At 41.8% G+C, this 23,540-nt stretch overlaps 1 protein-coding gene across 2 annotated transcripts in view; it reads right to left on the bottom strand.

Moving 5' to 3' along the window:
• The window catches only part of bmpr1aa (bone morphogenetic protein receptor, type IAa), a 65,112-nt gene that overhangs the window by 16,179 nt on the left and 25,393 nt on the right, over positions 1 to 23,540 (bottom strand). Inside the window, exon 3 of one of the 2 annotated variants that reach the window (XM_046358809.1) lies at positions 2,390 to 2,735. In XM_046358809.1, the coding sequence (XP_046214765.1) occupies positions 2,390 to 2,456 (67 nt within the window). In that variant the 5' untranslated portion in view covers positions 2,457 to 2,735. Of the gene's footprint in view, positions 1 to 2,380; positions 2,736 to 23,540 lie in introns of both variants that reach the window. The other variant, XM_046358808.1, reaches the window with a different exon arrangement.

Below are 23,540 nucleotides of genomic sequence, written 5' to 3'. Positions count from 1 at the left end.
ACCCTGCATGTGTATTTTAATGAACGTTTGAGTTTTAACTAATACTATTAGCATTTAGCATAGCGCATTTACATTTCCAGAGCTCTAGATGGGACGCATGCGTGCCAGGTAGGAGCAAGTGGTTTTAAGTAATAAATGCTTTACACTTTGTTTTTTTAGTAATTTATTTAATTTTGTTCAAATTTTCAAAATGGTCATACAAATTATATTTCTAATAACCCACTTTCCTCAATCTCCTTATGGTTGTTATCATGATCATCATTAAATCAAATTTGATTAAATAACATTTTATTCGTCACATACATGTTTAGCAGATGTTATTGCGGGTGTAGCAAAATGTTTGCGAAATGGATAAGTAATGTCGTAATTAGTAGGCTTATAACCTGACTACACCGCTCGCGTCATGTGCGCTAGCGTTTCAAAATAAGTTTAGAAATCTGTTATTCAATTATTGCACCCACACTGCTCGCGAGCATCACCAAGGGTTAAAATAGAAGTCCTTTCTATTTCTGACGCAGATCGCGCTGCAAGTCCTGCCTCTCCCCATCTCCTCATTGGTTTATAGAAGCAGGTACCCACGTGCCATCTCCTCATTGGTTATACCCACGTGGGCGATTGAAAGACAAACTGTGTTGCTGGTCATTGTGGTAATACTATGACAGTTGTGATGCCAATCACCATACAAGTTCAAAGATGAAAAAGCCTGGGAGGAGAGATGACTAGAAACAATTCGGTTGACCGTTTTATGTCTGGATTAATTGTCAGAGTAGAGGACCTTGTGCATTTCAGGTAAAATAACAACTCAATGTTTATACCCCTGGACAAATTTACTAGCAAACAGCAAGCTAGCTAAATAGGACAAATTAGCCAGCAAGTTTAAGCTAACTAGCTAAATTGCCATAAATGTGTAATGCTTTTCGACCTGTCCCCAAATTAATGTAATTGGTTCAGAGTTTATGATATTTTAACCTGCGTGTTGTGGTCGCGTTTGGTGTAGGGGGACAAAATGAATGTATGCACAATGGCGCACGCACGCAGCTGGTTTGGGTTCCGTGTTAGTATAGCAGCCTTGTATAACCACCATCGAGCTGTAGGCCTTAAGAGCGCAACCAGTTTAGTCGTAGTACCGTAACTTATTTTGGCCTATAATTTAAATACTTATATAGGCTACTGTATCAATAATTTATTTGTTCATGTCATGACACAGCATACTAGTCATTAATGACATGACATGCAATCAAGTGCTTTAGTTTTAAAATAAAATTAGCATAAACAATAAATAGGCCTAAACTATTCCATTTTGGAAATTGCATTCACAAATGAATGACTTTTCTAGTCTTTGATGTAATAAAGACCTTACCAAAAACAAAAACATGTATGAAAATAAAATACTCTAGTACGCTTATAATTTATTCAGTGTTGTTTACATTGTTCCAAATGGTGAGAAAAATATTGTAACAGCACCTGTTTGGCACACATAATATGCGCACACCGCTTGCTCCACACCTTATTTTACCTTTATCTCCAATATTTTCCACAACTAGTCACATTTATTCCACACATCTGACTTCCACTTTACCTCCTAAGCAACCAGTAAACACATTCCCAGTTTCTAGTTTTGCACATCCTCTGCATCTATTTTGCTTTCACATGTGTGACAGTGTTCAGAGTTTGTTAGAACCAATTTATTGATGCGATTATGATATGCCATAGGTCAGGCCCGATTGGTCATGTGCATGCGACGCATACATGTGTCACGTAAAGAGAGCAAGGGGTGAGGAAATGTTTTTTCCTAAACAAATGAGAGATTTCTGTAAGATACCTTTTCAGTTAGAAATGGCTGTAATTATGTTGCAGCTTCAGGAACAGAGCTATACACACAGACATTCTGTGGTGGTCACTGCAGCAGGGAGGAAGGAGACAACGGGTGCTAGTCACAGTCAGGTGCTGTAAGTCAGAGCCCGGCGGCACAATCAAATCAATTGCGGTCGGACTCCCTCTAGTCATTTATGAGTCTTAATTATTTAATCAAACAGTTTGCTTAAGGCATCAGACAAGATCGGTGCATACAGTTGATTTGATTCAAAAACATAGGATGTGTCTATATATGGAAAAATACAAGGTTAAGCAATTGGTCAAAAGAACAAACGACTCTTGGTCAACCAAATTTGTTTTGGGCTGGGACAGTCCTAGATCAGGTACAACTATGAATATTTATGAGCAATTCTCCCCAACACACAGTTACCCAATAACCTTACATCAAAAACAGCATATTAGAGTATCCTTCCAACTAAAGAGAGTGGGAGACAGACAGTTGTGCGTAGTAATAAGAAAGGTGGCGGGGGCAGTGGGACAACAATAACAGAGGAGCCAGTCTTACTTTGAATACCTTCAGCTCTGATCACCAGTAGGATCCAGACTCCCACCGCAGCGATGAAAAAGGGAAGCACTGTCATCTTGGCACAATGACTTGCTGAGTGGGCTGGACTGTGCTCTGTGGGAGCTTGTTGGTCACTGGTGGTCACCCCTGTGGGCTCTGATGGTGTGCCTCGTCCTGTCCCTTCCTGGTTCAGCTCAGGGAGAGCAGGAGCATAGTTTTCCCCCGTTGGGGGAGTGGAGGTACGGGTGAATATGTATGGGGAGGGTGAGGCAAGTGGGTGAGGAAGGATGGGTAGGATGGCACAAAAACAAAAAACAAAAATCTTCCTTCTCACAGGCTACCTCGGTTGGAAACCCTGGAAAATTAGAGAGAAAATGGAAATATTGTTAGAGAGGAAGTACAGTATAAAACACAGCTTCTAGAACACTTTAACACCATTTTACAACCTGGATTTTCCTTGCATGTGTCACTGCAATGCTGCAGTCCCATGCACAGCAATGTTGTGATCAAGTTTGGAGAGGCCAGCGGGTTGACACTAACAGTCAACCCCTATTGTCTTTGTAAGCCCTCGGCTGCATGTGATCAGATTTGCTGAGCAATTTAGCACAAATTGGGAGCAAACATACCAGACTGTGGTGGATAAAAACAACAATGTTCACTGGAAAATGAGAAAAAAAGCGTCAATAGTACGATTGGTCCATTTTGAAACGCCACAGCCAATGCATTTGGAAAGTACTCAAGGCCCCTTAACTTTTTCCACATTTTGATGTGTCACAGCCTTTTCCTAAAATTGATTAAATAAATAAAAATCCTCAATCTGCACAAAATACCCCATAATGACAAAGCGAAAACAGGTTTAGACGTTTTTGCAAATGTATTATGCAAACTATTCCAAACTGTTTTCGTTGGAAAGCTTGCGGTCACCTTAACACTCCTCCCAACTAACAAATGGATTTTCCACTAAAGGATGTTACTTTGACAGAATAAAATGACACAGCAGCGGCTTCCCAACCGATTAGATCAGCTCCTTCGGCCAAAAACAGCAGACAGAAAAGCCACTTATGATCGGTTGGGAATAGGTATTGGGAAAAAGATGCCCTGTTGTACAATCTTTTAACAAAGCAGAACACTTCCTGTCATTTGAACAGGTGATTCCATTGTGGCATTACATGGCTGATGCAAGCGGTGCTTGGGGCTAATGGTGCTTTCAAGACAACACGGAAACTTGGAATCTCCAAGTTAAAATTTGGGATACTTTTTAAGTGGGAAACTGAGCTCATCTTTCTATAACGAGTTTACAAGTCAGAAATGTCAGAGTTTCCAAGCTGTCTTGAACGCGGCATAAATGGTAAGAAGAATATAAGGCTGATATGACCCTGCTGACTTCTAACCGTACACTTTAGTGATCAGAGGGACTAAGCCAATGGGGCAAGGCAGGGCTCTCTGTCGCTCTTATAGCTAACGAACATGTGGGGTGACAACCAGCCTCGGATGAGAACCCCTCAAGAAGCCAAAACTGCACTTCATTCTCCCCTTTTTAATTCTCCTTCTATTATTGTGTGTGTTGTCCATCTTTGCCGGCTTGACCCCACGACCCTGGTCAGGCTGGCGCTACTCTTGAATGGCTAAACATGCCCAAATTATTTGTTGAAGGATGTTTCGCAATTACCCGTGTTGGCCTTGTCCAGCGTTAATAACGAGATGTGTCTGTTCCCTGCGCGTCTCACTGCAATTAGCGGCCCTGAGAAGTGCCCGTTCCGAGGGGGGACGACAAATTAGTGGCGGAGCGGCCGGTGTCTGTCACTTTTGATTTGCCCGAGGGGGACAAAGAGCCCCGACCTGTGCCCCACTTTTCACACATCCCTGACTGGGTAATGAGGGAACAAAGAAGGCCTCCTCAAGGCTGGGGGACAAGACAGCCAACCAGGCACCTTTAAAGAGGGAGAGCAGCAGGACACACCGTGTGTGTGAGGGATTAGGTGCGATGGAGAGAACGGAAAGAGAGAGCGAGAGAAAGGGAACAAGTGTGTTAAGGGGTGATGGTCAGGACGACAACTATAGCTAACCGTTTGTATCTCTTCGAATGACTAAGAATTTGACCTTTCTTTTATAAACCGGTGTGCAGACCAAAAATGAGACAAATCAAGGTTGGAACTTTACCAAAGTGGTAGTCTAATCAAATGTATATGCAATCTTCATTACTTTAAGCCAAATGACAAAACAATATTGTAATGCAGACATAATACAAACAATCTCAGCCCTGGGAGAGGAGTTGTTAATATTTATCCTTAACGTTAAGAAAAGTCACTAACGGAAAACAGTTGCGCCCCCCCCCCACAAAAAAATGCTCTCTTTTCGCTAATGATGCACGTGTGTGTTCAGTCTTCGATCTGTTGGGTGTAGAATATCCTAGACCATTTCTTGATGATAGGCCCTGCTTTACTGAAGTTGCGAGGCATTGCAAGCCAAGAAATACGGCATTCCATTTCGAGAAACAGCTTTTGATTGCCGATGGATAGGCCTAGTTCACGATTCCGACTGTCTGCCTGGTGGCCGACCTGACTACACTGTGCCCCTCCCCTCTCTCTCTGTCCCTTGGTAGCTCGCTATAAAAGATGCAAGTGTTTGTGTTCTCAGAAGTACGGCAACTAATCAAGTCTCCTACGTTCAAAAAAATACATAGAGGAAGATGTGTGTTCTTTCTACTAAATGTCTTGGTAAATCACAGTATTGAAACTTAAAAAGTAATTTCTTAGGAGAGTGGTCTGCGAGCAGGAGTTCAAGATTATTTGGAGTTTTCAGGACTGGACTTAACATTTTTTCACATCAATGTATGATGCAAGGAACCACTTTACAAAATACCATAGATAATCATGCAAAAATGTAGGCTACACCCTGCCTATTGGCTTCTTGCATATTCAAGCCTGTCTCAAAATACAAAACTGCCCCTTTAAGGCTCTCCTAGAGGATGGTTGGCCAGCATTGCTACCCTATAAAATATTGCAACATTACAATTACAACCAAATAATTGTCGTTATAAAATCATTCCCAACCAGGTTTCAAAATTAAGGGTGTCCCGTCGTCCTTCAGACAAAGAAAATGTATACGGTTCAAAACAGACTCTGGGACAGTTCAGAGAGCAATGAGGCTGAAGCAACACGTCAGACTGTTTAGCTTAAAATGTTGATAACATCTTATTTCTTCATATTATAAGCTCAACAATGCGCACATGGCTGTAAACTATTATAGGCCTATGCATGTATATAGCAAAATGCAATTAGTGGGAAAACACCATTCTCAAAAGCGCACCGCAAGCCGTTTCCTGTGACAGAGATGATAATCTCAATTAGAAAAACATAGAAAGAGGGGAAATCTAACAACAACTAGGATGAGTTCCTAATAGGACTAGGATTCTGCCTTTGGCTGCAGGACAATAAAAGAAAGTTCATTTGACAACCAACAGAACATGACAAAAAGGCTGGTTTCAATGGCCTATGAAGCGTTTAAGATAATTCCCTCAGCATTTCAATGACTATTTGAGCTGAACGAACCGTGCTTTTCGAAGTTAATTACCCTTCATTCCATTTGTCAAACATGACTGGCGTTTAGCCTATATCTATGCAATTAAAAGTCTCACGTCAGCATCGTTTGGACAAGGGTGTAGCCTATTCCTACCACGTAGACTTTAGGATTAATGAAGGCCTAAATGAAAAATAGATTTGAATATTATTCCAATGTTGACCTTTAATCCAATTCTGATCGGAGTAATTGTTTGGTAGTGATGTGATTTGTTTTTCAATTGTTCATTCGGACAACTTAAGCCTATATTATTCTTGTCTGACTACTTTTTATGAGCAACGAAGGAAGTAAAATGTGTGCTAAAATAAGTGCTATGATTTGTTGATTTAACTCAACTTACATGACAAAACATACATTCAATTAAATAAGCCACATAATTTTGAACATTCTAGAAGTTAATGTCGAGCCCTGGTTCCGGTCGCCTAGTGATGAACGTTAGTACCGCTTCAGAAGCAGCATTCGTTTACAGAAGTAAAATACCTGTTCAGTGGAGCTTCAAAACCATCTCTAGAGAAGGTTGTGTCGACATTTCAAAAGTCGTAGTGTACCCTTTACAGACAAACAAACATGCTGTAGCCGAGACTCTTTAAAGGGTATATGACTGCGGTAGATAAAACTTCATTGCCCGACTCTAGCATCATACATGCATAATAGGACCATTATTCTGCATTATGAATTTATGTGAAATTAATTATTTTTTGTTATCTTTTAAAAGGAAAACCAGAAAATAAAAATTGCAGTTTATACTTTAAGCAAAATTGTCCGTTTGTCACCTCCCTAGTTTCTACCCCTATCAGGTGGAGGCAAGATGAGGTATGCAGAGAAAAAGCCTGTTGTGTGTAGGGGTGTGACTGTAATGGAGCTTTAGAAGACGATAAATTGGCCAGCCAAATGACCGCAGTCACCATAATAATCGATCGAATAGCATGCATGATTTATTTACACAAATTTTCTCCTCTCCTCCTGACTGCATGTGCTACCATAGAAATAGAATTAATAGAACAGGCGTCGTCCCCCCCATTCGAGTCAATTCTGGCATAATGGATGGACTGGAAGCCATTGTGAGTATACCCACAGGAGCAAAGCGGGAAGCTGTCCCCATCACCCCTGACACATACACTTCCCTTCCTAAACATGAGATGAACAGGGCACAAACATAACAGCTGGGGTTGCTGATTGACATGGAGACACACTATCCCTTCAAAAACAGTCACTAGATACTAGCGTAGCTGCTGGCTTTTCTCTGAGATTAACAGAAGCCAACAAAAAGAGGAAAACTGACTAGTAAAGTAACCAACAAAGGGCATAGCCTACAGTTAAGACAGGCAACAACTGTTAAAAAACACCTACAATCAAAAGGAGAATGAGACTAACATTGAGGTACTAAAAAAAAGTGGGCTTGGACTTAAGAGGCTTAAGATCGTCATCTTCTAGTCTCTGCGATGGTGTCAGGTAATTTTTTGCTGAGTACTAACGCCACCTCTACATGGCTCAGGACTCCGCAATATCTTCTTATGACTTGTCAGAGAGAGCTAGCAGACTACGCTACATTTAATTTTTAATTTTACCTTTATTATACATGACCAACAGGTCTGTGGACACCTGCCCGTCGAACATCTCTTTCCAAAATCATGAGTATTAATATGGAGTTGGTCCCCCTTTGCTGCCATAAACAGCCTCCACTCTTCTGGGAAGGCTTTCCACTTGATGTTGGAATGTTGCTGCGGGGACTGGCTTCCATTCAGCCACAAGCATTAGTGAGGTCGGGCACTGATGTTGGCAATTAGGCCAAGCTCACAGTCGAAGTTCCAATTCATCCCAAAGGTGTTCGATAAGGTTGAGGTCAGGGCTCTGTGCAGGCCAGTCAAGTCCTTCCACACCGATCTTGACGAACCATTTCTGTATGGACTTTGCTTTGTGCAAGGGAGCATTGTCATGTTTAAACAGGAAAGGGCATTCCTCAAACTGTTGCCACAAAGTTAGAAGCACAGAATTGTCTAGATTGCATGTTAATGCTGCAGCGTTAAGATTTCCTGTCACTGGAAGAAAGGGGCCTAGCCCGAACCAAGAAGAAAACAGCCCCAGACCATTATTGCTCATCCACCAAACTTTACAGTTAGCACTATGCATTCAGGCAGATAGCGTTATCCTGGCATCCGCCAAACCCAGATTCGTCCGTCGGACTGCCAGATGGTGAAGCATGAGTCACCGCTCCAGAGAACACGTTTCCACTGCTCCAGAGTCCAATGGCAGTGAGCTTTACACCACTCCAGCAGACACTTGGCATTGCCCATGGTGATCTTAGGCTTGTGTGGGGCTGCTCGGGCCATGGAAACACATTTCATGAAGCTCCCAACGAACAGTTCTTGTGCTGTCATTGCTTCCAGAGGCAGTTTGTAACTCGTAGTAAATGTTGCAACAGAGGACATACTATTCTTACGAGTTACAGCACTTGGTGGTCCCATTCTGTTAGCTTGTGTGGCCTACCACATCACGGCTAAGCAGAAATTTTACGAACTGACTTGTTGGAAAGGTAGCATCCTATGACGGTACAACGTTGAAAGTCACTGAGCTCTTCAGTAATGCCATTCTACTGCCAATGTTTTCCTATGGAGATTGCATGGCTGTGTGCTCAATTCTCAACTCACGGTGCTGAAATAACCGTGAAATAACCGTATCCACCTCATACTTTTGTATATATATAGTGTAGCATTACAAAATAAATCCCCCATCGTCTGGGTGGGAGAACTTGTGTTTGGGTTGATGTGGTGAAGCAGAATTAACACTGCATACATGTTTTCCTGGTATTGCTCATTTTAATCTCAAACCTTGGTTGCGACCATCCAGGAAATGTACCTTACCCTAAAGCCGTGGTGTAGTGGGGGTTTTACGGAGGGATATGGTGTATACACAAACACTTTTTTCTTTTTTCTTCAGCGGGTATTGCCCACTTCTTAATCCCTGATGCCTACCAAAGTCAGCTGTGGTGTAGAACAATGGCGAAATCATGCACAAAGCAGCCTACACAAAAACGCAAAGCACCGTCACCCGGGCCGCACATATAGCCTAGTTTCAGCAGAATATATGGCATCAAGAGCACACAGTTCTCAAACCACATCGGTAGCCGGTACGGTAGGATAGATGTTTCAATTGATGGGATCTACCAGCTAACTAAGGAAACACATTTTTTATTTTACCTTTATTTAACTAGGCAAGTTAGTTAAGAACAAATTCTTATTTTCAATGACGGTGGGGAACAGTGGGGGCAGAATGACAGATTTGTACCTTGTCAGCTCGGGGGTTTGAACTTGCAACCTTCCAGTTACTAGTCCAACGCTCTAACCACAAGGCTACCCTGCCGCCCCAGGAATACAAACAAATGGGTATGCAAACCAGGTATTGTAAACGTTTGGTCTGAAGACTTAGTTGAATCGGTTCAGTCATCACGGGCTGTTTCAATTAACATCTCTAAATGCTGCCACCGCCCAAAAAACCTTCCTAATTAAATGTTGACTAAAAAGTAGGCCTACCCCTGTGTACCTGTAGTAGGCCTGTATGACTCAATTAGTAGAGCACGGCACTTGCAACGCCAGGATTATGGTTCGATTTCCGGGGCCACCCATACGTAAAATGGTTGAGCGCATAACTAAGTCACTTTGGATCAAAGCGTCTGCTAAATGGTGTATGTTATATTTTACCCGGCAGAATGTTATGATGATTTGTACCAAATCGGGAGGGAATTTTGTGTCGCAAACTCTGCCCCCCCCCTACATTGCTGTACAGTACAGAAACACCACTAGCAAAACAGTCTCATGCTAGGTGGGCAACTGAATTGAAGGGCAACTACCCCCTCCCAAAAATATTTATATTTTTCCCCAGACATCAAAAAGGGTCTCCTGATATCGTTTAAGCATTGTTGTGGACTTAAAAACACAAAAACCAAATAACAACTCAGATGTTGTAAGTGATTCTGAACTTGAAACCCTGCAAACATTAAACCGCTGGATAAAGTTTGCAGGGTTTCAAGTTCAAAAATCACTTACAACATCTGAGTTGTTAATGTCTGGGACATTTTGGGCAAAATGTGAGTATGCCCACTTCTCCAGGCACCACTATACCACTGCCTTAAAGGAAAACTTTACCAAGAGGTCTACTGAAACATGTAGGCCTATAGGTAGCTGGAAAATTGCATCACTGCTCACTCTTCCCTCAGATGAAGAGAATGAAAGGGGGCATTGTCATGTGAAAACGGTGGTGCCACCTGTATAGAATAATCACTCTTATAGCGAACCACTGATGCATGGTCATCCCCCTAGGGAAGGAATTCTGGGTCGTACCACTCAATGGATGCCAGGAAATTCAATGGGCTGGAAATCCAAGGAGTGGCTACAGACAGGAAAACACTGAGAAAACGCTCCCAAAGAGGTCTTTAAATCCCGTCTGGAGACTGAGGTGAACTGATAAGAGTCAAAATCACTCCATTAGGTCAGAGACAACAATGATGGAAATGAAATTGGCATCGTTTCAGAAAACCGCAGGGTGCATATTATTAGGACAAGTGGGAGCACATCTAGAAAATGGTTTAACTTGAGGTGAATTTGAAATGGTAACTCATTCCTCTGACACATTTAGATTTGACTGAACAATCCCTTAAAAGCTGCATATTGCCAGAGTTGGGAATGATCTGGGATATGATATGTCCAATTCTCACAAAATGTATATAACTAATAGGCCTATTTTACAAACGTTAATCTCAATTCTTCTCTTACAGGTCAGTTTATTCATTAATCCACTCTTCAACTGAGATATGGTTTAGACGCTGACGCTGCTACACCCATATTGTAATAAAGCTAATTTCCCACTCTGGAACGCTGCAGTCTGAATAAAAACAAAGCTTCCTGATTGACTACAGTGCTTTATTTCCAACTCCAGAGCTACAAAATATATATATATATATATATATACACACACACACAGAGTGGGGCAGAAAAGTACTTAGTCAGCCACCAATTGTGTTCTCCCACCTAAAAATATGAGGCCTGTAATTGATCATAGGTACACTTCAACTATGACAGACAAAATGAGGGGAAAAAAATCCAGAAAATCACATTGTAGGATTTTTAATGAATTTATTAGCAAATTATGGTGGAAAATAGGTATTTGGTCAATAACAAAAGTTTCTCAATACTTTGTTATATACCCTTTGTTGGCAATGACAGAGGTCTAACGTTTTCTGTAAGTCTTCACAAGGTTTTCACACACTGCTGCTGGTATTTTGGCCCATTCCTCCATGCAGATCTCCTCTAGAGCAGTGATGTTTTGGGGCTGTTGCTGGGCAACACGGACTTTCAACTCCCTCCAAATATTTTCTATGGAGTTGAGATCTGGAGACTGGCTAGGCCACTCCAGGACCTTGAAATGCTTCTTACGAAGCCACTCCTTCGTTGTCCGGGCAGTGTGTTTGGGATCATTGTCATGCTGAAAGACCCAGCCATATTTCATCTTCAATGCCCTTGCTGATGGTAGGAGGTTTTCACTCAAAATCTCATGATACATGGCCCCATTCATTCTTTCCTTTACACGGATCAGTCGTCCTGGTCCCTTTGCAGAAAAACAGACCCAAAGCATGATGTTTCCACCCCCATGCTTCACAGTAGGTATGGTGTTCTTTGGATGCAACTCCACATTCTTTGTCCTCCAAACACAACGAGTTGAGTTTTTACCAAAAAGTTATATTTTGGTTTCATCTGACCATATGACATTCTCCTAATCTTCTTCTGGATCATCCAAATGCTCTCTCGCAAACTTCAAACAGGCCTGGACATGTATTGGCTTAAGCAGGGGTACACGTCTGGCACTGCAGGATTTGAGTCCCTGGCGGCGTAGTGTGTTACTGATGGTAGGCTTTGTTACTTTGGTCCCAGTTCTCTGCACGTCATTCACTAGGTCCCCCCGTGGGGTTCTGGGATTTTTGTTCACCGTTCTTGTGATCATTTTGACCCCACGGGGTGAGATCTTGCGTGGAGCCCCAGATCGAGGGAGATTATCAGTGGTCTTGTATGTCTTCCATTTCCTAATAATTGCTCCCTCCCACAGTTGATTTCTTCAAACCAAGCTGCTTACCTATTGCAGATTCAGTCTTCCCAGCCTGGTGCAGGACTACAATTTTGTTCCTGGTGTCCTTTGACAGCTCTTTGGTCTTGGCCATAGTGGAGTTTGGAGTGTGACTGTGAGGTTGTGGACAGGTGTCTTTTATACTGATAACAAGTTCAAACAGGTGCCATTAATACAGGTAATGAGTGGAGGACAGAGGAGCCCCTTAAAGAGGAAGTTACAGGTCTGTGAGAGCCAGAAATCTTGCTTGTTTGTAGGTGACCAAATACTTATTTTCCACCATAATTTGCAAATAAATTCATTAAAAATCCTACAATGTGATTTTCTGGATTTTTTTTCTCTAATTCTGTCTGTCATAGTTGAAGTGTACCTATGATGAAAATGACAGGCCTCATCTTTTTAAGTGTAAGAACTTGCACAATTGGTGGCTGACTAAATACTTTTTTTGCCCCACTGTATAGCATTGGGCTTTGCTGTTTTAGGGGAGTGTAAAAATGTAGACTTGACCAATAAGGGCCTGGTGAATGGGCGTATTCTGGAAAAAGGGGCATAAATGAAAAAAAAACAAGTACAACCGAACACTCTCTCTACAACTCTCACACAGCCTTGGAAGGAGCTTTTCACTGCAGCCCTGCTGCCTATAAAGTGAACAGAGTGATGTGGTATGTCATTTGTCTCCTTTCTTTCTACCTTTCACCCCCCTCCTTCCAGCCTGCTCCCCCACTCGCTCTCCATGCCTTGGCCCAGATCCATGGCCTCTCCTGGGGCCCCTCCTTGCAGGCAGCCCTCTCCGTGCTGCAGGCAGCCTTCTCCCAGTATCGGCGCCCCGACCAACATGCCTTTCAAGGCCTGCTTAGACTGCAGGGCAGACTTTCTGGCTCCACTGCCATTGTTTGCTTGGCTGCTTTGCGCCTCATCCCGGGAGTGGATTAGCATAAGAATACCCATCCACACGGAGCTGCGGCCTCCAACCCACACCCTCTCCTCTCATTCCCCATCCTTGACTTCTGCATTTTCCACTTGACTCCCTGAGCCATACTCCAGTGCTGAGTTTCCACCCAAGACTTACCCCAGTGTTTTACCCAAAAGGCTCAGACTTTTCTGTTTACATCTCTTCGGACTGGTACCCGTGCCTCACTGGGCCATGGCCTCTGCGGACCTGCTCTGACTTGGGGCCAAGGCCTGGCCACTGTTACGTTTTAACCGTCATTTATATAACAATGGCTAAGTTTGAACATGGGTTAACATCCTATGGTTAGCACCTACTCACAAAGCAACTGTCTTGATGATGCACAGGTAGATGATACTGTCATCGATAGTTTACTCCATCCTGCTCGCTGCAAGTCTTGTGTTCAAATCAAATCTAATTTGATTTGTCACATACACATGGTTAGCAGATGTTAATGCGAGTGTAGCGAAATGCTTGTGCTTCTAGTTCTAGATCTTACAAACCTGGGAGGTAGGTAGCCTAGTGGTTAGAGCGTTTGGCCAGGAAACGAAAGGTTGCCACTACAAATCCATGAGCCGACAATATGAAAAATCTGTAGATGGGCTGACGCTGGTCGTGACCCCACTCTCCAAGGGTGTCTCAGGGGGAGTTGGGATATGCAAAAAACACATTTCCAATTCACATGTGTATAATACGCACTTGTACATGTGTGAAACAGGATAGATCTAAGCACCCATCAAATGATTAACATTTCTTGTAGGAAGGCGTACTGCATGACCAAATTTGGAGAGAAAATGACAGGTAAATTAGTTGGAGATGGTGGTTTCAGAACCATAGTGGGGTGGTAGATGTCTAGTCTCCCTTATGGCTCAATTCAGGTGAATACAAAGAATAAGCACCCGCAAACCAATAGATTTGGCTTGTGATAAAAATAAATTGTTAGGTCACGCTCATAATTCAAGCCAGTCCTCAATGAAAGCAAATCAGTTTGTCCTTTTTTTTTATACACTTAATCTGTATGCAGGAAACAGCCCCTTTGTGTGTAGTTTATTCCTTTCAAAAAGGTCTGGATTAGTTACCATTAGACCATTCCTTGTAAACAAGCAAACCATTAGGCTACAGCAGTTCTAATGGTCTTCAATGGTAAAAGTCCCAAAAACAATACAGCGTTTTGCAATTGTAATAGTATCGGGTTGCATTAGGTTTAATAGTAAATGTCACTAATCACAATACCTTGCCCAGGTAAATAAAGGTTCAATAAAAATGATAAATCCCTATTGTGTTTGTTGGCGTTCATTAATATTATTATTCCTCTACTTCCGTAAGGCCAACTTAACATGCAAATTCACGTGACAAGACCAAAGGCCACACTCTTTCATGCAATGCCATGCCAATTGGCGGTGCTATATCCGCCTATGAACCCGAGTTATACTGTTAGCACTGAGACGGATTGCCCTAGTAGGAAGTCCACTTTGTGCAGCTCAGCCTGCACTATCAGCTCAGACACAAATATTACTGTCATGTCTACCTCTGATAAGCCTCCCAGTAGAGCAATACAAACAAAGAATCTGAGAAAAGTGCTAAAAATAGGCTACTTACGTTAACGTGGGCTAACTTGCTAGTAATGGATAACATTCATATACTGACTATCTCTGAATCTCACTTTGAAAATGCCTTTGATGATACAGTGGTAGGCAATACATGGTTTCAACATCGTCAGAAGAGACAGGAACCCAAATGGTGGAGGTATTCCTGTAAAAGGTTAGAAAGGTAAAGGACCAAAGGCCACACCCTTGCATGCAATGCCATGCCATTTGGCAGAACTAACACACACAATGCTGTAGAAGTAATATGGCTGCAGGTCCAACTGCCTCACCTAAAAACCATTCCTTTTGGGAAGCTGCGATAGACCTCCAAGTGCTAACAGTCAGTGTCTGGATAATGTGTGAAATGTGATATCAACAGAGGCATATTTTCCGGGTGACCTAAATTAGGACTGGTCGATTGTTTGGTCGACAGAGATTTCTTTAGCCGAGCAATAGTAATACATATATTTCATGGTGTACAAGACACCCTTCTGAGTGGACTAATCCACTGTGGAGGCAGTGGGGATGCACAGTCCATCACTAAGTCATGTGCTACTGAAACTGTAGATGGTTGTTACGTAAGAACAACAGCGCAACACTAATAAAACATTTCATAACAAAAGGCGCTTTCTCCTGCTTTATGTGCATAATAGCAAAGACACCAGCATATTGGTGTTGAGAACAATGCGACAGAGGCAGCAGCAGAATGAGGAGATGTGAAAAAGAGCCCGTGTCACATTGTCTAAGAAAAGTGAGGAGAGAGGAAACAAAGTAAATAAAGTCTAAAATCAATAGCCTAACTGTTAAATATGGCTTTATTTATCATCCATATAAAGTACCAGTCAAAAGTGTAGGCTACTGTATCAATCATTAATTAGTTTGTGTCATCACACAGCATACGAGTCATTCGTGATTTGAAGTGTAATCAAGCATTTAGTTTTAAATAGGCCGAACCCGTTCCATTTTGGGAAATTGCATTCATGAATGTGATTGTTTTTAGTCTTTGCTGTAATAAAGACTTAAAAATCTGCACAGCTTCTTTTTTGACAACAGACTCTCTGGTACGGTTATGATGTATTTAGAGTTGTTTACATTTTTTCTGACCATTTGGAACATTATATTGAAATTTAACAGCACCTGTTTGTACACATTAATATGCACACAGCGCTTGCTCCTTAACTTATTTTTCTTGATCTCCAGTATTTTCCACAACTAGTCACATTTATTCCGCACATCTGACTTCCCCTTTACCTCCTGAGCAACCAGTAACATTCCCCCGTTTCGAGTTTGTCACGCCCCCTGCATCCATTTTGCTGTTATGGTGTTTGGAGTTTGTTATAACCAATTTATTAAGTGATTATGATATGCTATAGGTCAGGCGATGCGTACATGTGTCATAAGGAGAACAAGGGTTGAGGGAATAGGTCATGTTTATCCTAAACAAATGAGGGATTTCGGTAACAGAACCTTTCAGTCAGGAATACTGTAATTATGTTGCAGCTTCAGCAACACAAACAGCGCAATAAACACTTATGTTCTGTGGTGGTCGCTGCAGCAGGGAGGAGAGACAATGGATGCTAGTCACACTATCACTTTGTCTTTTAACACAGCACAGGAAGTCTGAGCCCGGCACGGCACAATCAATCAAATGCTAGTCGTTCTCCCACTAGTCATTTGACCATCTTAAAATAAAATAAAATATGCTCAGTGAATATAGTTGATTAAAACCATAGCTTGTGTCTACAGTGCATTCAGACCCCTTGACTTCTTCCACATTGTTAAGTTACAGCCTTATTCTAAAATGGATTTTAAAAATATATACATAATTGTCAATCTACACACAATACCCCATAATGACAACCTAGTGGTTAGAGCGTTGGGCTAGTAACCTAAAGGTTGCAAGTTCAAATCCCCGAGCTGACAAGGTACAAATCTGTCGTTCTGCCCCTGAACAAGGCAGTTAACCCACTGTTCCTATGCCATCATTGAAAATAAGAATTTGTTCTTAACTGACTTGCCTAGTTAAAAAAAAAAATATAAAAAAAATACTTTTGTACATTCATAAAAAAAAGAGAAAAACAGAAATCACATTTACAAATATTTTAGACCCTTCACTCAGTACTTTGTTGAAGCACCTTTGGCAGCGATTACAGCAGGGTCTTCTTGGTTATAACGCTACAAGCTTGGCACACCTGTATTTGGGGTATTTGTTGGTACAATTCCCCAGATTTGTGCCTCGACACAATTCTGTAAAGGAGCTCTACGGACAATTCCTTCGACCTCATGGCTCGGTTTTTGCTCTGAGATGCACTGTCAACTGTAGGACCTTATATAGACAGGTGTGTGCCTTTCCAAATCATGCCCAATCAATTGAATTTACCACAGGTGGACTCCAATCAAGTTGTAGAAACAAAAACGGGTGATCAATGGAAACTGGATGCACTTGAGCTCAATTTTAAGTCTCATAGCAAAGGGTCTGAATAATTATGTAAATAAGGTACCTTTTAAATTTGTAATAAATTTACAAACATTTCAGAAACTGTTGTCGCTTTGTCATTACAGGGTATTGTATGTAGATTGATGAGGGGGGAAAAATATTTCACACATTTTTTAATACGGCTATAATGCAACAAAATCTGGAAAGAGTCAAGGTCTGAATACTTTCTGAATGCACTGTATATATGGAAAAATACACCAGAGGGGGGGGGGGCGCTATAAAGAATGAATGTAATTTTTCCATCATTTACTGAATCAAATGGCTCATTCATCACAAAACTCACTGATATTGCCAACTATTGGCAAGACTAGCAAACTTAGGCATATGACATGCCAACACCACACTAATGTTAATATATAATATAATAATATAATAAATATAATATATATGCCATTTAGCAGACGCTTTTATCCAAAGCGACTTACAGTCATGTGTGCATACATTCTACGTATGGGTGGTCCCGGGAATCGAACCCACTACCCTGGCGTTACAAGCGCCATGCTCTACCAACTGAGCTACGGAAGGACCTTTCTAAATGTTGGGTCACTTAGAAATGTCCTTGCTTTTGAAAGAAAAGCATTTTTTGTCCTTTAAAATATCAAATTGATCAGAAATACAGTGTAGACATTGTTAATGTTGTAAATGACTATTGTAGCTGGAAACAGCTGATTTTTATGGAATATCTACACAGACGTACAAAGGCCCATTAGCAGCAACCATGAACTCCTGTGTTCCAATGGCATGTTGTGTTAGCTAAGCCAAGTTGATCATGTTAAAAGGCTAATTGATCATTAGGAAACCCATTTGCAATTATGTTAGCACAGCTGAAAATTGTTGTGGCTGTTCCACTGGATGTCATAAGGTGAATGCACCAATTTGTAAGTCGCTCTGGATAAGAGCGTCTGCTAAATGACTTAAATGTAATGTAAATGTTGTGCTAATTAAAGAAGCAATAAAACTGGCCTTTAGACTAATGAGCATCAGCATTTGTGGATTCGATTACATGCTCAAAATGGCCAGAAACAATGAACTTTTCTTCTGAAACTAGTCAGTCTGTTCTTGTTCTGAGAAATTAAGGCTATTCCATGCAAGAAATTGCCAAGAAACTGAAGATCTCATACAACGCTGTGTACAACTCCCTTCACAGAACAGCGCAGACAGGCTCTAACCAGAATAGAGAGAGTAGTGGGTGGCCCCGGTGCACAACTGAGCGACAAGAGGACAAATACATTCGAGGGTCTAGTCAACAGTGAAGAGGCGACTCCGGGATGCTGGCCTTCTAGGCAGAGTTGCAAAGAAAAAGCCATCTCTGTCCAGTGTCTATTCTTTTGAGCATCTTAATCTTTTCTTTTTATTGGCCAGTCTGAGACATGGCTTTTTCTTTTTTCTCTGCCATTAGAACAAACTGAATTGCATTCATGGAAGACTGGCTTGAATTGTGAGGATGACCTAGAGCTGGGCGATATGGACAAACATCCATATCACAATAAATTGCCTGAATTGATGCGATAATGATAAACAGAACAATACATTTATAATTTTAATGTGCAAAGAAAACCAAGTACTAGTTTGATGCCTGTAGTCATCAATTGCCCCATTAACAAACACCCATATTAGCAAACTTATTTCATTTAAAAACATCACATCTATATAATATAAGCTAGTTATTGTAATGAACAATATCAGCAAAATGCCTGCGATAAGTGATCGGTATGGTTGCTAATTTTCAGTTTGTCATCCCAGTTCTAGGATGACCACACAATTTATTTCAATGAAACAAATCTTAGTTTTCGACCCAAATTGCAAACATCTATTCAATAAACACAAGAGACAAGAAACATGTATAAAAGATTGTGGCGGTATAGCAGAAACAGCGACATCTAGAGGTCAACACATGTTACTGTCACACTAGTTCATGGCAAATAATGCAAGCGGCTTCAATGACAAATTCTCTCAAAGGTGAAAAAAACAGATTCACAGGGAACACACTGCATAGTATGGAGAAGCAATACTCCAAGCCACAGCTTCATACTACTTAAACATAGAGAACTGATACTGGTTCTTGGTATGGGATTGGCATGGGGTGTGGGGATCCGTGGGTGTCTTACTCATTGGTAGGAAGAAGTTTGGTTCAAATTGGATGTTGATTACTATCTGAATCCCATAAATGTAAATTGTCAATTTGGGTGAAATCAATTAAGAGTAATTTCTCAGATATAATTTCAAACTAAATGTTTCAGCACTGCTAATCTTATCTGTTACTAACTACAGAAACAATCTGTGATGGTGGGTGTCAATCCTCGTGTTTTTTGTGGAACGACACATGCTAATGGTTTTCACAGACAAAGTAAAACTACACAAAATGACTTTGTAAACAAGTAAACACTGAGGTGAGAAGATATGGTGTTGAATAGAGTCCTCTCGCTCTCTGGAGTGGAAGGTTTGTGAACGGAGCCAGTGTTCCTGACTCTGACCAGGCCTCCCAGGATCTGAGGTTACCCTCCATAGACAGAGTCAATTACTGCAACCACGGCTTGAGTCTCTAATAGGCATGCTTACACACACACACACACACACACACACACACACACACACACACACACACACACACACACACACACACACACACACACACACACACACACACACACACACACACACACACACACACACACACACACACACACACACGGAAGAGTAGGCCACCCTCTTATCAAACCACACAGTACATGGTAGCTGGCATTTTACAGCACTGTTTGGCATAATATTTTGATAATACTATCTGAACTCAACTGAACACCCTCTGATCTAAACAGTGTTGGCACCCTTGTTGAAACAGAGGTCCTCTTCAAGAAGGCAGAGGGAAAAAATAGAACGTCAAAGCAAGCCAATTCAAAACCACTATTTTTTAATTGACTTTCCCTTTGACACAGGCTCTGCTCCGGCAAGGTGCCCACTATCACTCAAATTTCCATGAGCTGAGATTTTCTGCCAGTTTATTTTCCATTACCTGCTCACACATTCCACTAGCGGGGGGGGGGGGGGGTGCTGATAAGAGCTGGGGCCAGGCAGCGCTCCAGAACTGCAATCCTCCTGAGAGAAACCATCCCACACGGAGACACAGGCTGAATCCCAAACCACATCCTTCCCCTCGCCCCTCCATTTGCACGTTCACACACGCCTCCTCCATTTGCTATAGTGTCCCAAAGCTGAGGGAGTGAAAATTATTGATGATGGTGTAGGGGCTAATTAGTCCCTCGATAGCCACTTTGACCTAGCCAGCACAGACGCAGGCTTCAGAGCAAAGTGCTACCCCAACACGAACTGCCATATGTTTGGGGCCATTTGTTTGTCTGATTTGGAGACTTGACACATGTAACAGATTAAATAGTCACAAATAAATAAATAAAAACACTGAGGTTTAAAACAGTGGGTATTTGTTCATTAGAATTTCATACTTGTATCATTTAAAAGTGGAACATGAATTGCATCATTCAAGTCACAAGTGTGTCCTGCAGTTTATGGGTTTATTGATCCCCTCGCCACTCTCTAAGTTGTCAGCAACATGTGACAACAGAGGGCCCTCCGAGCCAGTTAGGGTGCGAAGGGGTAGTTTGGGATTCACTGACAGATCCCTCACAGAAGATGGTCTGAAATAAGGCTTTGTCAGGACTAGGGATGCAAATTCCGGGTCAATTTTGCTGCCGACTAACCAACCCTCATTAACCGGTCAAAAAACAGCAAAAAAAAAAAAATCCAAACTGTTAAATGAAGTGAGCAACAAAAAAAAATATGCATGCAAGGAACGGACATATTTCATTACGAGCTTAATGAAAACATGCAACAATAGCAAGCCTATAATCTTAGTCAAAAGACTGTGGCCTATTATTGAATATGCAACTACTGTAATGAAGCAACTAATAAAACCTAATTCAAGCATTTGCCAAAATCCAATTGGTGGGTCACCACTGTTCTAAACAGTGCTCCTAATGCAAGTGGTTCCATGTGTGACAGATGAAAATCTCCATTAGAAACATAGAAAGAGGGGGACTGGGATGGGTTGCTAATATAAACCACTTTTTTATATGAAAACCAATAGAACCAATAGAACAAGAGAGAAATGCAACAGTAATGGCATGAGGAAGTCTTCATAAAATAATTGAAGCAACGCAAGACATTCCTCATTAAGTAAAGTCAAACTTCCAGGTTTCAAACAATTACACTGCCTCTAGCGCACATTTCAAAAGTGTGCCTACCATTGACTATAGCCTATGCATTCCGATGGCGAATGGGAGACGCGTTTTAATTACGAGTTGAGAAAGAAAAAAATGGCTCTTTTTAATCTTGGTCATCAAAACAGTTTAACACGCAGTTGCATTTAGAATTGTTATTTGTTGCGCAATGACTGGGCTTACAAAAGCATGTTTCACTCCAGGTGATAGGTGATAGGCCATTCTGCTCCTCAAACTAGCCTCTGTATTCACATTTTGGAATAATGGGTATAGGCCTAGCAGTTCAGTGGTTTGAACTGACCACACATAGGCTTAAGGCTTCATCCTTAATACTTAGACTGGTTTGCATTCCAAGATGTAACCAGACAACAGAAGAAAAACACACCTAGTCTTGAATGTAGCTGCCAGGTTGTAAATATTTTGTGCGTTAGCTGTACATTCAGGTAACTGACAAAATAAAGGAAACACCAACAAAGTGTCTTAATAGGGCAATTAGGCCAACACGACCAGGAATAGCTTCAATGCTCTTTGGAAAAGATTCTACAAATGTCTGGAACTCTATTGGAGGGAAGCGACAAAATTATTGCGCAATAAATTCTATAATTTGGTGTTTTGTTGATGCTGTCTCAGGTGCCGTTCCAGAATCTCCCATAGCACCATGCCCAAACCGGGCACCATCGTGCGCAAATTGATTTTGCCCCCCCCACACCAAACACAATCGCGACACACAAGTTGAAATATCAAAACAAACTCTGAACCAATTAGGACAGTGACATTGTGCCAACAGAGATGGTCGCTTCGCGTTCTTAGAAAACTATGCAGTATTTTTGTAATTTTAAGTATTTTCTTACACTGTTACCCCAGGAAATCTTAAGTCCTATTACATTCAGCCGGGAGGAACTATATAAGAGCAACTTCAACTTATCAATATTACGACTAGGAATACGACTTTCCCGAAGCGGATCCTCTGTTTGGACCACCACCCAGGACAATGGATCGGATCCCAGTAGGCGACCCAAAACAAAGCCGCCGCAGAAGGGGCGGTCTTCTGGTCAGGCTCCGTAAAACGGGCACACCGCTCACCTCTACTGAGTATACTACTCACCAATGTCCAGTCTCTTGACAACAAGGTAGACAAAATTTGAGTACGGGTTGCCTTCCAGAGAGACATCAGAGATTGTAACATTCTCTGTTTCACGGAAACATGGCTCACTCGGGATACGTTAGTCGGTACAGTCACCCGGTTTCTCACGCATCGCGCCGACAGAAACAAACATCTCTCTGGTAAGAAGAAGGGTGGGGGGTGTATGCCTTATGATTATCGAGTTGTGGTGTGATCACAACATATAGGGACTCAAGTCCTTTCGTTCACCTGACCTAGAATTCCTTACGATCAAATGCCGAACGCATTATCTACCAAGATAATTCTCTTCGATTATAATCACAGCCATGTGTATCCTCCCTAAGCAGTCACCTCGACAGCCCTGAAAGAACTTCATTGGACTCTATGTCAACTGGAAAACACATATCCTGAGGCTGCATTTATTGTAGCTGGGGATTTTAACAAAGCTAATCTGAAAACAAGGCTCCCTAACTTTTATCAGCATATCGAATGCACAACCCGGGCTGGAAGCATTCTGGATCATTGCTACTCTAACTTCCGTGATGCATACAAAGCCCTCCCTCGCCCTACTTTCAGCAAATCTGACCACAACTCAATTTTGTTGCTCCCAGCCTATAGACAGAAACTAAAACAGGAAACGCCTGTGCTCAGGTCTGTTCAACTCTGGTAAGATTCCACACTTCAAGATTGCTTCAATCACGTGGACTGGAATATGTTCCGGATAGCCTCAAAACAACAACATTGATGTATATGCATTTGAGCAAAACTGAAAGCACGAACCACTGCTTTTAATCATGGTAAGGTGACCGGAAACATGACCGAATACAAAAAGTGTAGCTATTCTCTCCGCAAGGCAATCAAACAAGCTAAGCGTCAGTATAGAGACAAAGTAATTCAACGGCTCAGACATGAGAAGAATGAGGCAGGGTCTACAGTCAATCACGGATTACAAAAAAAAAGCCAGCCCCCACGAGGACACCGATGTCTTGCACCCAGACAAACTAAACAACTTCTTTGCTCGCTTTGAGGAAAATACAGTGCCACTGACACGGACGGCTATCAAAACCTGTGGGCTCTCCT

This window comes from Oncorhynchus gorbuscha, linkage group LG08 (genome assembly GCF_021184085.1).
Source record: "Oncorhynchus gorbuscha isolate QuinsamMale2020 ecotype Even-year linkage group LG08, OgorEven_v1.0, whole genome shotgun sequence".
Classification (NCBI taxonomy): domain Eukaryota; kingdom Metazoa; phylum Chordata; class Actinopteri; order Salmoniformes; family Salmonidae; genus Oncorhynchus; species Oncorhynchus gorbuscha.
The sequence above is the reverse complement of the archived record's forward strand: the minus strand, read 5'-3'. Positions and strand labels throughout refer to the sequence as shown.